Source organism: Bufo bufo, chromosome 5 (assembly GCF_905171765.1).
Source record: "Bufo bufo chromosome 5, aBufBuf1.1, whole genome shotgun sequence".
In the NCBI taxonomy this organism is placed as follows: Eukaryota; Metazoa; Chordata; class Amphibia; order Anura; family Bufonidae; genus Bufo; species Bufo bufo.
The window spans coordinates 455,124,828-455,140,877 of NC_053393.1; the positions used below are offsets into that span (position 1 = coordinate 455,124,828).

At 43.0% G+C, this 16,050-nt stretch overlaps 1 protein-coding gene across 4 annotated transcripts in view; it reads left to right on the plus strand.

The window, feature by feature from the left end:
- Positions 1–16,050, plus strand: part of HDAC9 (histone deacetylase 9) — a 557,952-nt gene that overhangs the window by 437,836 nt on the left and 104,066 nt on the right. For all 4 annotated transcript variants that reach the window (XM_040433685.1, XM_040433683.1, XM_040433684.1 and 1 more), the window contains 2 exons: positions 11,291–11,417; positions 15,844–15,965. In XM_040433685.1, the coding sequence (XP_040289619.1) occupies positions 11,291–11,417; positions 15,844–15,965 (249 nt within the window). The remainder of the gene's footprint in view (positions 1–11,290; positions 11,418–15,843; positions 15,966–16,050) is intronic.

The window sequence follows — 16,050 nt, forward strand, 5'->3', positions numbered from 1 at the left end:
TATGGTAACTGTCATGTCTAGAAATTGGACATGTGAACTTGAGTGTACAAGGGTAAACCTGATATTTGGGTCCATGTGGTTCAAAAAGTCATGAAAGCTCCCGAGAGAGAGAGAGTCACCAGACCAGATGAGGAAGACGTCATCTATGTATCGCCACCACCCCAGCACATGGCTGAAGTGGTGGGACACATAGATAAGGTCCTCCTCGAGGGCCGCCATGAAGACATTGGCATAAGTCGGTGCCACATTAGACCCCATGGCGGTCCCTCGTAACTGGAGATAGAAGCTATCCATGAAAAGGAAATAGTTGTTCCTCAAAATCAAATCCAATAGCTGGACAAAAAAATCCTGACAAGATAGTGAATAGTTGCTGCCAGATAGCTGTCTCCGAACCGCAGCCAACCCCCTGTCATGGTCAATGGAGGTATATAGGCTAGTGACATCAAAGGATGCCAGGAGACAACCATCTGGCAGCACAATGTCAGAGATCTTGTCCAAAAAGTCGCCAGTGTCCCTAATGTAGGACCTGGCGCTTATCGCATATTGTCGAAGTACTCGATCTAAGAAAATTGAGATGTTAGAAAAAATGGATCCGGTGCCCGCAACAATGGGGCGACCTGGTGGGTCCAACAATGACTTGTGAATTTTGGGAAGAACATATATAACTGGTGTGCGTGGCTAAGATACAGTTAGGAAGGAATAGAGCTCACCATCAATAATGTCCCGACTCAAAGCTGTGTCAAGGACACCCTTGATGCGTCTAACTATATCAAACCTGGGATCCCCAGTTAATACCCTGTATACACTCGAATCGCCCAATTGTCTTCTAATCTCCTGAATGTATTTGGGGGTGTCCATGACAACAACCTCACCACCCTTATCCGCCGGTTTGATGGTGAGGCTGCTGTCATGGCACAAACCCTCCAAAGTGACCATCTCAGAAGTAGTCATGTTAGGATGTCTAAGGGGCACATTGGTAACCTTATCACGTAGGGCGGCTATATCAATGGAGACAGCCTTCCTAAATGTGTCCAATGCAGATGAATTATTATGAGGTGAAAAATCACTCCTATTAAAAAGCCCAAAAGATTTAAGTCCCAATTCAGTGTCAATAGATCCTACAGTCGACTGCTCCACTGGAGGGCGACCTGCAAACCATACCTTAAGTTCGATGTTCCTGTATAGGCGCTGCAGGTCGACCTCCAGGTGGAACCAGTCAACCTTGGTAGATGGACAAAATGAAAGGCCCTTGGACAGTACATTAATTTGCACATCAGATAAAGGTACAGAAGAAATATTTACCACAGTAGAAACATTACTATTCATCATAGCGCCTGATTCCCCTTTCTGCGCAGTGCCATAGGTTTGGTCACTTTTGGAGACCTGGGATTTCCGCCATCTGTGGTGTCTTCTGCCACCCCGTCTGGTTCTCTGACTGTCACAGGGCCTATCCCTAAAAAAGACTTAGTAGATACCGGATTGTTGGTGGCCACTGGCCCAGGCTGTCCCGACTGGAGGTGTTTTTTGTTATTCGGACGGTGTGAGGAGAATCCTGATGAGGAGAGGATTCTACAGGGTTTGGTGAGTGAGCCTGCATTTCTGTCTACACCCACTTTAATTGACCTGAAAAGAAACTTCGAGGCAGATGCCAAGAAAATAGCGTCCACTGACCTTCATATGATGACCCTCGGTCAATATTTCAAGGAGCACAGAATTCCTAGGGGGATTCGGTCACAGCTTAAACCAAATCTCTTTCCTAGTGACTCTACATATGCACAGAAATTTACTCAAATATCAAATAAATATGCATATGATATTATTCTTTTGAATTTGGAGTATTTGCAACAGGAACTGGCTGACAGCAGAACACGGCAGGACCAGACTAAGATCGCTTTGGAAGCGATGTTGGGACCGGATGAATTTCTTAAATATAATGATAACTGCATGGAACACTTGTCCAAATTCATCAAGGATCAGGAGTCAACTAAAACGAAGAAATGGCAGCGGGACGCCGATGATTATGCTAAAGGCAAAATCTATACATGGCAAAATGATACACCTCAGAGACAGTTTCCTCCACACCGTCCGAATAACTAAAAACACCTCCAGTCGGGACAGCCTGGGCCAGTGGCCACCAACAATCCGGTATCTACTAAGTCTTTTTTAGGGATAGGCCCTGTGACAGTCAGAGAACCAGACGGGGTGGCAGAAGACACCACAGATGGCGGAAATCCCAGGTCTCCAAAAGTGACCAGACCTATGGCACTGCGCAGAAAGGGGAATCAGGCCCTATGATGAATAGTAATGTTTCTACTGTGGTAAATATTTCTTCTGTACCTTTATCTGATGTGCAAATTAATGTACTGTCCAAGGGCCTTTCATTTTGTCCATCTACCAAGGTTGACTGGTTCCACCTGGAGGTCGACCTGCAGCGCCTATACAGGAACATCGAACTTAAGGTATGGTTTGCAGGTCGCCCTCCAGTGGAGCAGTCGACTGTAGGATCTATTGACACTGAATTGAGACTTAAATCTTTTGGGCTTTTTAATAGGAGTGATTTTTCACCTCATAATAATTCATCTGCATTGGACACATTTAGGAAGGCTGTCTCCATTGATATAGCCGCCCTACGTGATAAGGTTACCAATGTGCCCCTTAGACATCCTAACATGACTACTTCTGAGATGGTCACTTTGGAGGGTTTGTGCCATGACAGCAGCCTCACCATCAAACCGGCGGATAAGGGTGGTGAGGTTGTTGTCATGGACACCCCCAAATACATTCAGGAGATTAGAAGACAATTGGGCGATTCGAGTGTATACAGGGTATTAACTGGGGATCCCAGGTTTGATATAGTTAGACGCATCAAGGGTGTCCTTGACACAGCTTTGAGTCGGGACATTATTGATGGTGAGCTCTATTCCTTCCTAACTGTATCTTAGCCACGCACACCAGTTATATATGTTCTTCCCAAAATTCACAAGTCATTGTTGGACCCACCAGGTCGCCCCATTGTTGCGGGCACCGGATCCATTTTTTCTAACATCTCAATTTTCTTAGATCGAGTACTTCGACAATTTGCGATAAGCGCCAGGTCCTACATTAGGGACACTGGCGACTTTTTGGACAAGATCTCTGACATTGTGCTGCCAGATGGTTGTCTCCTGGCATCCTTTGATGTCACTAGCCTATATACCTCCATTGACCATGACAGGGGGTTGGCTGCGGTTCGGAGACAGCTATCTGGCAGCAACTATTCACTATCTTGTCAGGATTTTTTTGTCCAGCTATTGGATTTGATTTTGAGGAACAACTATTTCCTTTTCATGGATAGCTTCTATCTCCAGTTACGAGGGACCGCCATGGGGTCTAATGTGGCACCGACTTATGCCAATGTCTTCATGGCGGCCCTCGAGGAGGACCTTATCTATGTGTCCCACCACTTCAGCCATGTGCTGGGGTGGTGGCGATACATAGATGACGTCTTCCTCATCTGGTCTGGTGACTCTCTCTCTCTCGGGAGCTTTCATGACTTTTTGAACCACATGGACCCAAATATCAGGTTTACCCTTGTACACTCGAGTTCACATGTCCAATTTCTAGACATGACAGTTACCATAGTGGGTGACCATTTATCCACTGACATCTTCACGAAGCCCACCGATTGTAATACATTGCTGCATTATGGCAGCTGTCACCCAAGATCTATCATTAATTCTGTACCCTACAGTCAACTACTCAGGGTTAAGAGGGTGGTGCAGGATCCAGATTTACTCCCGACTCGTTTCTCTCAGATGATGCACAAGTTTAGGGAACGTGGTTACCCTACTCGGGTGATCAATAAACACCTCAATAAAGTGAAAGATCCACAGATATCTCTAGGTGCTACACAAAATAAAGTTGAGAGGATACCTTTTATATCAACCTATTCGGAACAAAGTGTTCAGATTGCTCAGATTGTCCGTAAGCACTGGGCAATACTTAAGAGCAATTTTTCTAATGTTATGTCTTTGACAGTGCCACCTCTGCTTTCCTATAGACGTCCTGCCAACTTCCGGGACAAGTTGGTCCGAGCGGACATTCCTGTCAAGACTTTAGTACAGTCTCATATTGGCCCTCGTAGGGTAGGTTCCTATCCCTGCCTTGGCTGCGTCAATTGCGCCTATATGACCAAGGGGGAGGAGTTTACTCATCCTATCACGGGGACCCAGTATGGGATTGGACATTTCTTGACATGCAATAGTTCATATGTGATCTACGTTCTCTCCTGTCCTTGTGGCCTCCTCTATGTTGGGGAGACCACTTGTGACATGAAGGCACGTTTGAACAATCATCGTTTTTCCATCAGACAAAAAAGAAAAGATCTGCCCGTGCCTAAACACTTTGTCGAGGCCAATCACAGGGAGAAGGATTTGAAATTTATGTTAGTGGACCACATTACTCTGTCTAGAAGGGGAGGAGACAGGACATTGGCTCTCAAACAACGTGAGCTTAGATGGATCCATCGTCTCAACACACTGAGACCCCATGGTCTCAATGTTGATTTTAAGTGGAGTGTAGTATAGGATGGGGCCTTTTGCTATTCCCTGTTGTCCCTCTTTATGTCAGGTCCTGGTGTATGTGAATTCTATATTGGTGTCATTTAATATATAACCAATTAGTTACATACAGATGTATAGTTCTCTGTCTTATTGCTTATATACTACTCTTTTTCTTTCTCTAGATCATTGGTGCTCCGCTGGTGGTTTTTGTGGACGGTATGCGCCTTCTTCTGCTTCTCCATGTTGGGATTATGATGATGGGAGAGATCTCTGGACGCATCTATATTGGCTTTGCTATGTGATGTGTGGGTTTACTATAATCATGTTGTCTACCTGGAGTGGTGGTCTGTTTATCTTATCTTGGACTGAAGGGTCGGTGTTTGGGTTTGGGACCTGTGGCATGGACGTGTCTCTGATCCCTTGCCCTCCATGGACCAGGGTTTCTGCCGTGACAACGGCGGGACCTTTTGGTCCCCGGCCTGTTGTCCTATTATGGAAGTATGGCACAGGTTATTCTTTCCAGTGCTGATATACTTTATGCAAGCCACGTTCACTCTGGTTTATATATATATATACAAATTACAGTGACCTTTTTTGGTCCTTCTACCCACATAGCTCATTGTTGCGATGCCAGTGTCTCTTTTTTCTCTCCTCTCGTCTGTTATTTCCCCCTCTTCTGCCGTTTTATGTGCCCGGGTGCCTGTACCTGTCATGTGACCTGTGGGTGGACCGCGATGCACATTGCGGGACTGCTGGTGCCGGGGGAGCAGTGTTTCACTGTTGCCTGGCGACGCGGGTCCGGCCTTGTGGGCGTGGTTCTACCCGGCGCGCCCTCCTGAGGAGTCACGAGTCTATCGCTCTGGTCATGTGTTTACACGTTTCCATGGTGATGACGCCTGGCTCCTCGGCTTGGGGCGTCTTTCTGGTGACGTGGCAGGGACTTTGGACATGCGCACTTTGACGGTGAGGACGCGGAAGTTTGGCGCTCCGACCCATACGATCCGGTGTGAGTTTGTTTTTAAACTATATGCACTTATTTATATGCACAGGTGATGTTACACTTCTTTGATGAATTGGATATTGGTCAACTAACTTATTTGATTGTTATCACAATGATCAAATGTGTTTGCACACTGTATTGTACTATGATAAATATTATGCAATATAGATCACTTGGCTATACAATATGTGGGTTTTTTTACACTATATAATGTACTGTTTATGCTATATTGTCTTAAGATTGTATAATTGTCACGTTTATTATTTGCAATGTATTGTGGGTATATATACCCCTAGATGACACCATTTTGTTATGCTTGAGAAAGACCGCATTGAGACGGTTGAAACGTTGCACAGAGGGGAATAAAGGATCCACTTTTTACGTCTATTGGAGTGCTGCCTCATCTTTGGAAACTATACTTATTCATAGCCGTCTTAGCCTGCGGCTGAGAGGACTTGCACCCACTGTTTTTGGTCTTGTGCTTCTGAGCTTCGTTTTTGGTTTCTTTCTATATATATATATATATATATATACAGTACAGACCAAAAGTTTGGACACACCTTCTCATTCAAAGAGTTTTCTTTATTTCCATGACTATGAAGGCATCAAAACTATGAATTAACACATGTGGAATTATATACATAACAAACAAGTGTGAAACAACTGAAAATATGTCATATTCTAGGTTCTTCAAAGTAGCCACCTTTTGCTTTGATTACTGCTTTGCACACTCTTGGCATTCTCTTGATGAGCTTCAAGAGGTAGTCCCCTGAAATGGTCTTCCAACAGTCTTGAAGGAGTTCCCAGAGATGCTTAGCACTTGTTGGCCCTTTTGCCTTCACTCTGCGGTCCAGCTCACCCCAAACCATCTCGATTTGGTTCAGGTCCGGTGACTGTGGAGGCCAGGTCATCTGGCGCAGCACCCCATCACTCTCCTTCATGGTAAAATAGCCCTTACTTTCAAAGTTTTCCCAATTTTTCGGCTGACTGACTGACCTTCATTTCTTAAAGTAATGATGGCCACTCGTTTTTCTTTACTTAGCTGCTTTTTTCTTGCCATAATACAAATTCTAACAGTCTATTCAGTAGGACTATCAGCTGTGTATCCACCTGACTTCTCCTCAATGCCACTGATGGTTCCAACCCCATTTATAAGGCAAGAAATCCCACTTATTGAACCTGACAGGGCACACCTGTGAAGTGAAAACCATTTCAGGGGACTACCTCTTGAAGCTCATCAATAGAATGCCAAGAGTGTGCAAAGCAGTAATGAAAGCAAAAGGTGGCTACTTTGAAGAACCTAGAATATGACATATTTTCAGTTGTTTCACACTTGTTTGTTATGTATATAATTCCACGTGTTAATTCATAGTTTTAATGCCTTCATAGTCATGAAAATAAAGAAAACTCTTTGAATGAGAAGGTGTGTCCAAACTTTTGGTCTGTACTGTATAGATATATGGTTGAACATCACTCCGGATGTATCTTTTAGTAACTACCTGCATTCTCTATATAATATCAGCATCTATTCTTATGACTCTCTGTTATGCTCTGCGTCTTTTATGCCACCTAGAAGTTTATGAATGATTTGCAATCAATAAAGTTCCAGCTAGGTGTTACCAGTTGGAGATGTCCTTGCACTGATTGGATAGTGTCAGACTGCGCAGCGACACCCCCCCCCCCCAACTGGAAACACCAAGTTGGAGCTTTATTGCAGACAGCTGGCAAATATTTCATAAATGTTTAGAAGGTATAATAGAGGAACAGCACAACATAGAATCATAAGAAGAGATTTTCCAGAATTGTTATTATACAAGTGGTTACTACCACAGACTTGTCAGGAGAGGCGACAGGTCCTCTTTAAAGGGAGTCTGTCATCTCTGAAACACCCAACAGACTAGAGCAGGCATGCTTAACCTGCGGCCCTCCAGCTGTTGCAAAACCACAACTCCCAGCATGCCCGAACAGCCTACAGCTATTAGCCTACAGCAGGGAATTGTGGGAGTTGTAGTTTTACAACAGCCGGAGGGCCGCAGGTTGAGCATGCCTGGACTAGAGTAAGCCGTGTATAGTGTAATTGATGCTGATTCCGATTATATAATTTTATCTTGATGCTCACTTTCATTCCCACGCAGTGCTTCCACAGACCAGCAGTAAAATGCATTGAGAGAACTCCCTAGCACAGTTGCCAACCAGAATTATTCTTTTTTTCTGGACAGCCTGCATTTTTTGCGGAAAAATTGGAAAAAGCATAAGGAATGATAAAGATTATAGTAATACATGACTATAGCTCAATATATTGATATGAACTCATTACCACCATGTACTGTGAGCCGTAAAATAATTATAATTTCAACCAAAATTATCTAGTCAAGTACCATCAGTCTCATAAAATCACAGACCCATCTATTTTTTTTCACAGACACAGGAGGAAAAAGAAAAAAAAAAAAAGTTGCCTATTTCTGGACGGTTGGCAACCCTGCTCCCGAGATCATGTATATAATGGAGAGGACTCAAAGAGGAGTCCTCTCAATGCATTTTACCTCAGTTTTTTTGTACACTATACACCACCTACTGTAGTCTTGAGGGGGGGGGGGGGTTCATTCTGAGCTGACATTCTCTTAAAATACTTAGGTTTGTACGACTGGTCTATGACAATGATTTCCAAGATAATAATTCCTGATCCCACAGAAGAGCACTTCCTTCTCTTGGCAGGTTATGAGGGCATCCTTCCCATGATGGGGGCTGCTAAGAAAGTCAAGTGAGATGAAAGAAGATTTGGAAAACTTTTTATTTTTAATTTGATACCTACTCATTAAAGAAGAAACCCAGTGGTAGATACTTTGAGCTTATGGAACTCAGCACACACAGAATATTGATAGATCACAATATTGTTTCTTTGGTTACAGTATGTACCTGTGGCTTCCATCTATTAGTTGTTATCATTGGCTCAAGTAAGAAAATGCAGATAATTTTAGCACTATTGGATACTTCCTTAGGCCCTTGTCCTACTGTTTCCTCACATGACTTGTATTTTTAGATGTTCCTTCAGTAGGATGTACTGGTTTCTTTAGACACAACAAACATTTTTCGTCCCTCTTCATCAACCTTGAACATTTTTAGAGGTTAACAAATATCTGCAGGATGTTTCAATGAAAAGGAACCCAAAAGATCTGAAGCTATTTTTGACAGTCCGTGCTTTACGTGCTTGCTCACTAGAGGGAGACAAATGCATGCAGTTTTCTCTGAAGATGAACACTTCTTATCTTATAGAATAGCAGAGAACGTAATTCATGCTGTTGTATACTTAATAGGTTGGTTATAGCAAACCTAGGCTGTGTTACACTTTTTACCATTTAAATAGGAGAAATTAATTTTTTGTCAAACTATTTTAATTTATGGGATTAACACAGTACTACACTTTGTTAAGAAAACCTAGTAACTAAAGTCAGTGACATATTTGTGTCTCATCTCACCATTGACTATGTAGGGTAGGGATAACTATCCTTTCACATTTGCAGCATAGCCCTACAGCAGAGAATTCCAGCAATCAGCTGGACAAAAACCATTGTGTGCATTACTGGCATATTGTCGGGGTAGCAACTGGTTCTCTGCCAGACCCCAATATAGTTAATGGGGCTGGTAGGCAGTATGGTAACATCCGGCAATACCGGATCCAGAGAACTGAATGCTGTGCCACAAATGTAAAAGTAACCTAAATCCTTATATCCTTTTCCTTTCTATAAGAAAGGAGTGGATTACCACCCCACTGTGATGCCAACTCTATGATCACAGCAAAGGCGTCAAGCACAAGCAGATGTTGTCATCGCTGGGATTTCTAGCCACTTGTGGACAGCTACAGGAGATGGTATATGGTGCTCTTAGTTTCTTCTATATCTCTGAGCTGGTCTGAAATAAGAACTATGAATAAAAAGTAACGTAATCATATAAAAAAAAATCTCCTAATTTTGAGGTCTGTAACTGGAGGAAATGGAACTGCTTATATGTGGTCATTCACATGGAGGAAATATGTCCTAGATCCCAATGAGTGTATTTTATGTCAATAAAAGGAAAAGAACCTGGCAGATAGGAACCACCACACATACGTTGTTCTTCATTTTGGTAGACACTTTTGGGACTTTGATGCCATTGCAGTCACAATATACCATTATTAAAGGGGTTCTGCACTTTGTTTTAACTGATGATCTATCCTCTGGATAGATCATCAGCTTCTGATCGGCAGGGGTCCGACACCCGGGACCCCCACAGATCAGCTGTTTGAGAAGGCAGCAGTGCTCCAGCAGGGCCGCGGCCTTCTCACTGTTTACCGCCGGACCAGTGACGTCACGACTAGTATCAACTAGCGTGGGTGGGGCTGAGCTCCATTCAAGTGAACGGAGCTTAGCCACGCCCAGGCCAGTTGATACTAGTCGTGACGTCCCTGGACCAGCGGTAAACCGTGAGAAGGCCACGGCCCTGCTGGAGCACTGCTGCCTTCTCAAACAGCTGATCGGCGGGGGCCCCGGGTGTCGGACCCCCAACGATCATATGCTCATCAGTTCATATGCTCATCAGTTTAAACAAAATGCAGAACCCCTTTAACTAAGTTTTCTGAGATTCTGATGTTGATGACCTATTCTTAACATAGGTCATCAATGCCAATGCTGTGGCCTTCTCACAGCTTACTAAGCACAGCGCCGTCCATTAGATAGTGGCTGTGCTTGCCGTTGCAGCTCAGGCCCATTCACTTGAATGAGACTGAGCTGTGCCTAGGCCATGTGACCGATGAACATGACATCACTGGCTTAAGAAGAGGCCACAGCACTTAAAGGAGCATTATAGCTTCTTTAAACACCTGATCAGCAGGGATGCTGGGACTCGGACCCCCACCGATCAGATATTGATGACTTATCCTGAGGATAAGTCTTCAATCTAAAAATTTCGGACAACCCTTTTAGACTAGTTTCACACTAGCGGCAGTACTTTTAGTCCGGCTCCCTCTCGCCGCGCGCTGCAGTGCTGCCGCCGGAACTCCGCTCCCATTATAGTCAATGGGGACGGAGCACAGTTCGGGGGCACACGTGAACTAGCGGCAGGACGGATCCGACAGACTGTTCACCCGCCGGAACAGCCTGCCAGAGTCCCCTGCTGCTAATGTGAAAGTACCCTTAAAGGAGCCAGTCATGGTGACAATTTCCTTTTACAAGTTCAAGAATGGAATGACGACAATGGCCAATACTTTGTTAGAAACCACACCGATTTTTTTATTTTAATTGCTGAGTTTCTTGCTCTCATCCCACCATGTAGGTGCAGCAGGTTTTTCATTTAGCACTGAGACTGACGTTTAATTGACCTTAGGGGAGAGCATTTAATCCATTTTCCAAAAGCATACTCAATGTATTTTATGTCTTCACAGCTACAATATTAATTTGAAATGCTGGCAGTAAGTCATTTCGCAACTACCCTATGGGTAAACAAATAGTGTGGGAAGCAAAATTAAAGTGTCACTTTTATAGGAGTTTCCTTCTCGCTGAGTGTATACTGTGCAAAGCTGTTACCTAGAAACAAGCAAAATGAAGTCACACTTCCTAAATCACATTTAACCCCTTTACCATTACTACATATTTATAGTTTTAGAATCCCGGCTTGTGGGCCTCACAAAGTGTTCTGGTTTTGCGTAGAGAAGTCTCCTGCTTTTATCATTGATCATTAACACTGTTTGGCGGTGTGTTTTTTTTTGGGTTTGCAGGAGCTGTGGCCAGCACCGAGGTAAAGCTGAAGCTCCAAGAATTCCTCCTGAGCAAATCTGCAACGAAAGACATTTTTACAAACGGAACCAATCATTCCATAGGCCGCCACCCCAAGCTTTGGTACACGTATGTCATCATATCTCAATGTCTTATTTTTGCAAGGAACTTGGGTTATTTTAAAGGTAGTGTTAAGGTTTTGTTAAAATGGTTTTTCAAGTGTTTTATTCTGATTACCAATCCTCAGGATAATTTATCAGTAGCTGATTGGTGGGGGTTCGACTCTTGGCACCTCCGCCGTTCAGCTGTTTGAAGAGGCAGCGGTGTTCCAGTAACCTTTTCTAGACCAGTGAAGTCACATGTGAATGGGGCTGAACTGCTATACCATGCACAGCCACTGTCCAATGGACAGCGCTATGCTTCGTAAGCTGCAAGGAGCCATGGTACTCACCAGAGCACGTGACTTCTTCAAACAGTTGATTGGCAATGGTGTCAGACCTCCATTGATCCCATACTGATGGTCTATCCTGAGAATAGGTCATCAGCAGAAAACACGAGGAAACCCCCTTTAGGGTTTTAGTACAAAAACAGTGATTCAGATAACTTTTACATAGGTCAAACGTAGCTTAGTATAAGCACACTCCTGGATGTTAACATCCTTACTAGTGATGAGTGAGCATGCTTGGCCAAATACTTGTTCGGCCCGAGCATCGCTATGCTCAGCAGATCCGAGTTCTCAGCCGAATAATTCGGTGCTCGAATACAATTTAATACAATGGAAGTCAATGGGAGACAACTAGGTACCCCTGGCTCGAGAGATAAGAGGGTGTCTGGTTCATAAAAAAAGGTTAGAAATGGATGGAAACCCCATCAAAATGGTTTGGCAACAGCATTAAGAGGATAGCTGGATGCGTCTTAGACTCCTATTATGTACAATATTATTTTTTTAGAATATTGCGAATATTCTAAAAAACAAATATATAGCAATGTAGCGAATATTATTTAATAATTATGTAGTAAGTCAGTGATAATATCTGATACTGGAAAAGCTGGGTAATAACTCAGTGTAGATTGCGAGTTATTACCTAGCTTTCCCAGTTTCAGATTTTATTACTGAGTTATTACCCAGCTTTCCCAGTGTCAGATATCATCCTAGTGTAGATCGCGAATATTCTAATTGCGAATTTTCCATGCAAAAGGCTAGTAAGCTTGCCATAGGAATCAGTCTAATATTCTTGTCAGAAGACTATGAAACCAATAGAGGGCGTTATTAAGTTATGAACAGCGCCCTCTATTGGTTTCATAGTCTTCTGACAAGAATATTAGACTTGTCATAAGACTGTAAAACCAATAGTGGGCGCTGTTCATAACTCCATAGCGCCATCTATTGGTTTTCATAGTCTTATGACAGCTGAAAAACAAGGTAGATTCTGCTCATTTGCATGTCTTTCCCATAAGCCCATGTTTATGCAAATGAGTTTTTACATGACAAAACTGTATAGAAAGGTTATTGAATATTATGTTAGGACAATTAGAAAACGTTTTGTCGCCCTAATGATATTGATCTAGGTGTGCAGGTCCGCCCAAGCCATCCAACACGTACAAAAAAACTTTGAGGTTTACTGGTTCTCAGTCAGATGAGAGCTGGTTTGGAATATCTCATAGTGCACAAGGCTGCCTTTGTAAGGTATGCTGGCTGTTATCTGTGTCATGGATCAATTGGGCACATACTCTTTATGTGGTTGTCTATTGTATGTTGTACATAATAGGAGTCAAAGAAGCATCTAGCTGTCCTCTTAATTCTGTTGCCAAACCATTTTGATGGGGTTTTTATCAATTTCTAACCTTTTTTAATGAACCAGACACTCTCTTGTCTTCTGAACAGGGGGTGCCTGGTTGTCTCCCATTGACTTCTATTATTCTCGGCCAAGCACACGAATATAGCAATGTGTTCGGGCCGAACACCCGAATACTTTGGTGCTTGCTCATCACTAATCCTTACCACTGGTGTTCTTTGAGTTACACAAAAAATAAGATCTTCCTGTTGCTGGATCATGATGCATGTCCCATAACTCATAAGAACCTCACCACCACTAACTCACCATCCTTTGTAGTAGAGAAGGCATTGTGATTTTCAAATACCTCAACCTCCTATTGCCTATATCACACTTAAACCCTTGGCCTTTGCAGTCCACTTTAAAAAAAAATCTGATTGCTAAGCCATTCTGTTTTTTCTCTCCTGCCAGCCCAAATTTCGATCTGTTAGTAGTAGCCTCATACCTGGCAATCAATCTGCAACAGATTATTCAGCTTCTCAGTTCAGGTTGAACCTGGACTGAAAAAAGACAAGGGATGATGTGCATCCCTGGGGAACTCATCAAGTCCAAGACCCGAATGCCCATTGATTCCAATGGGCACTGTGTAATGATTAATTTCTCAGTTTCATGTCAGTTTATACTATTAGATATAAAATTTGATAAAATCTTAATTATTGGGTTCACAATACTTCACATCTCTGCTAAAGGTAATCTGGTAGTCTGTTCCAGCAGAGGAACAGACTACTGTAGTTACTGTATCCTTCATAACCAAATACCACCATACACTACTGGATCCCCGATGACTATCATGGGATCCAACAGGGATCTCCCACTTTCCAAAATAATGCCATCTTTCGGCCAGAGAAATACTGCTGGGAGTCTGGCAGTACCCGGCGTTGTGCGGCTGTATCTGCCTCTGCCAGATACAGTAACTCCGGTAGTCTGTTCCTCTGGCAGAAAAGACTACCGGATTACCTTTAGCTGAGATGTGAATGTAGCTTAAGCTTTTCCAGAATTATGAATTGAGGTTTTGCCACTAAGATTGATCAACGAGAGGTCAATCAAGTAAAGTCATTGGGAGATAAAGAAGGTGCTCAGTACGGCCAACAGTTCCCCTATATTCCATAAACTTTAGTGGAGAGGCATTGTGCATGAATAGCCACCTAGTTAACAGGAATATGGGTCAAGTGACTCCAGGTCTTGGAAGAGGTGGGAGGGCAGTGGTGAGAACCTCCCCAAAACTCTCCATTGATGATTATTATTATTATTAACTAAATTATTATTAATGACTATACATGAGGAGAAGCTCTACGTGTTTCAGAAGGCTTCAGTTGTAATAAATTGTAGTGTTGAAAGCAGTAGTTTCATTTTACAAGCCTGGTTATGGTTATGAAGCTGGTTTATGTGAAGCGGTACGATTACATCATAGGACTGTGCCTTTCTACTTCTCTTTAGTAGCCAGTGCCTATGTTATGGAACTTTGGGGTAATTTATGATGTACTAATGGTCCAACACAGCACAGTTCCTTTCATCATAGAAGATATTTTGAACTAAAGTCTTACCTCTTAACTATTTGATTCACTTGAATGCTTTCTTTTCATGTTGCATGTTTTTCATGCCGCTTCATAATTTTGCCTTGTTCGCTTCAGCATCATAGCCGAGCTCAATGTATTAAAGGAGCACTAAACATCAGCCAAGGTCCTAGGCACCTCTAATGGTCATGTGCCACTGAGTGCAAGGAATCCAGTGTAGGGTTTATATCTACTATACAATTTATAAGAGAAGATAGTGAGTAGCATTAGTACTGTTTATTTATTGTATGCACTTATATAGCGCTACTATATTCAACAGCACATTATAGACATTGGCATCAAGCCTTCTCCAATGGGGCTCACAATCTAAGTTCCCTATCAGTATGTCTTTGGAGTGTGGGAGTAAACCGGAGTAAACCCACGCAAACACGGGGAGAACATACAAACTCCATACAGATGTTGTCCTTGGTCATATTTGAACCTAGGACCCCAGCACTGCAAGGCCACCGTGCTGCCCTCTTACTATTACCTGCTCTATACTACCCATTTATAATACATCTGTTCCCTATCTAGCAGAGTGCTTTATGCTTTTTTTACCTATCAAAAGCGCCAAAATTCCTGATATGACTACAAATTCTGCACCCCTCTAGTTAATCAAATGTCCACCTATTATAAAAAAGTTGGTAATATTATTCACACCTGTGTATGCAAAAGTGTCTAGAAGTGACATGTGACATAAAGGAGTAGTCATGGGTGTAGCTATAGGGGGTGCAGATGTAGCAGTCACTACCGGGCCCAGGAGCCTGAGGGGGCCCAAAGACCCTTGTGGTGCATAAGAAAACACCATTATTATAGAAAGTGCATGCTGGTCAAGTTACAGCTCTGGCTGGAGGGAAGGGGTTAGGTCAAGAATTTGCCATGGTGAGGTGTCATTTCAATTTTTGCCCCTATGTGCCAGTATGTGCTTCCCTGCCCCTGGCCACAAAGAACTTAGGGAAGGGGGGCAAAAGCTGAACTCTTGCATCAGGGCCCATGAGACTTTAGCTGCGCTCCTAGGAGTAGTGACTATATGGGCAGACATGTAGCCAAGATCTACCTCTTACTTCTTTACTACATCTATAATTCAAGTAATAAATACTGGAAGATAGTAAAGTTTAGGATTTTAATGTCTAAAATCCAGTCTTACTTATGTTACTTATGTTGCAGGGCAGCACATCATACTTCATTGGATCAAAGCTCTCCTCCTCTCAGTGGGACCTCTCCATCCTACAAATATCCTTTACCCGGGGCTCAAGACTGCAAGGACGATTTTCCATTACGAAAAACTGGTAGGCTTATTATCTGAATTCTGGTTATATGCGCTAACACAGTCAATGGTTCCTTATTATGCAGACTGCAGACCGGGGAGATGTA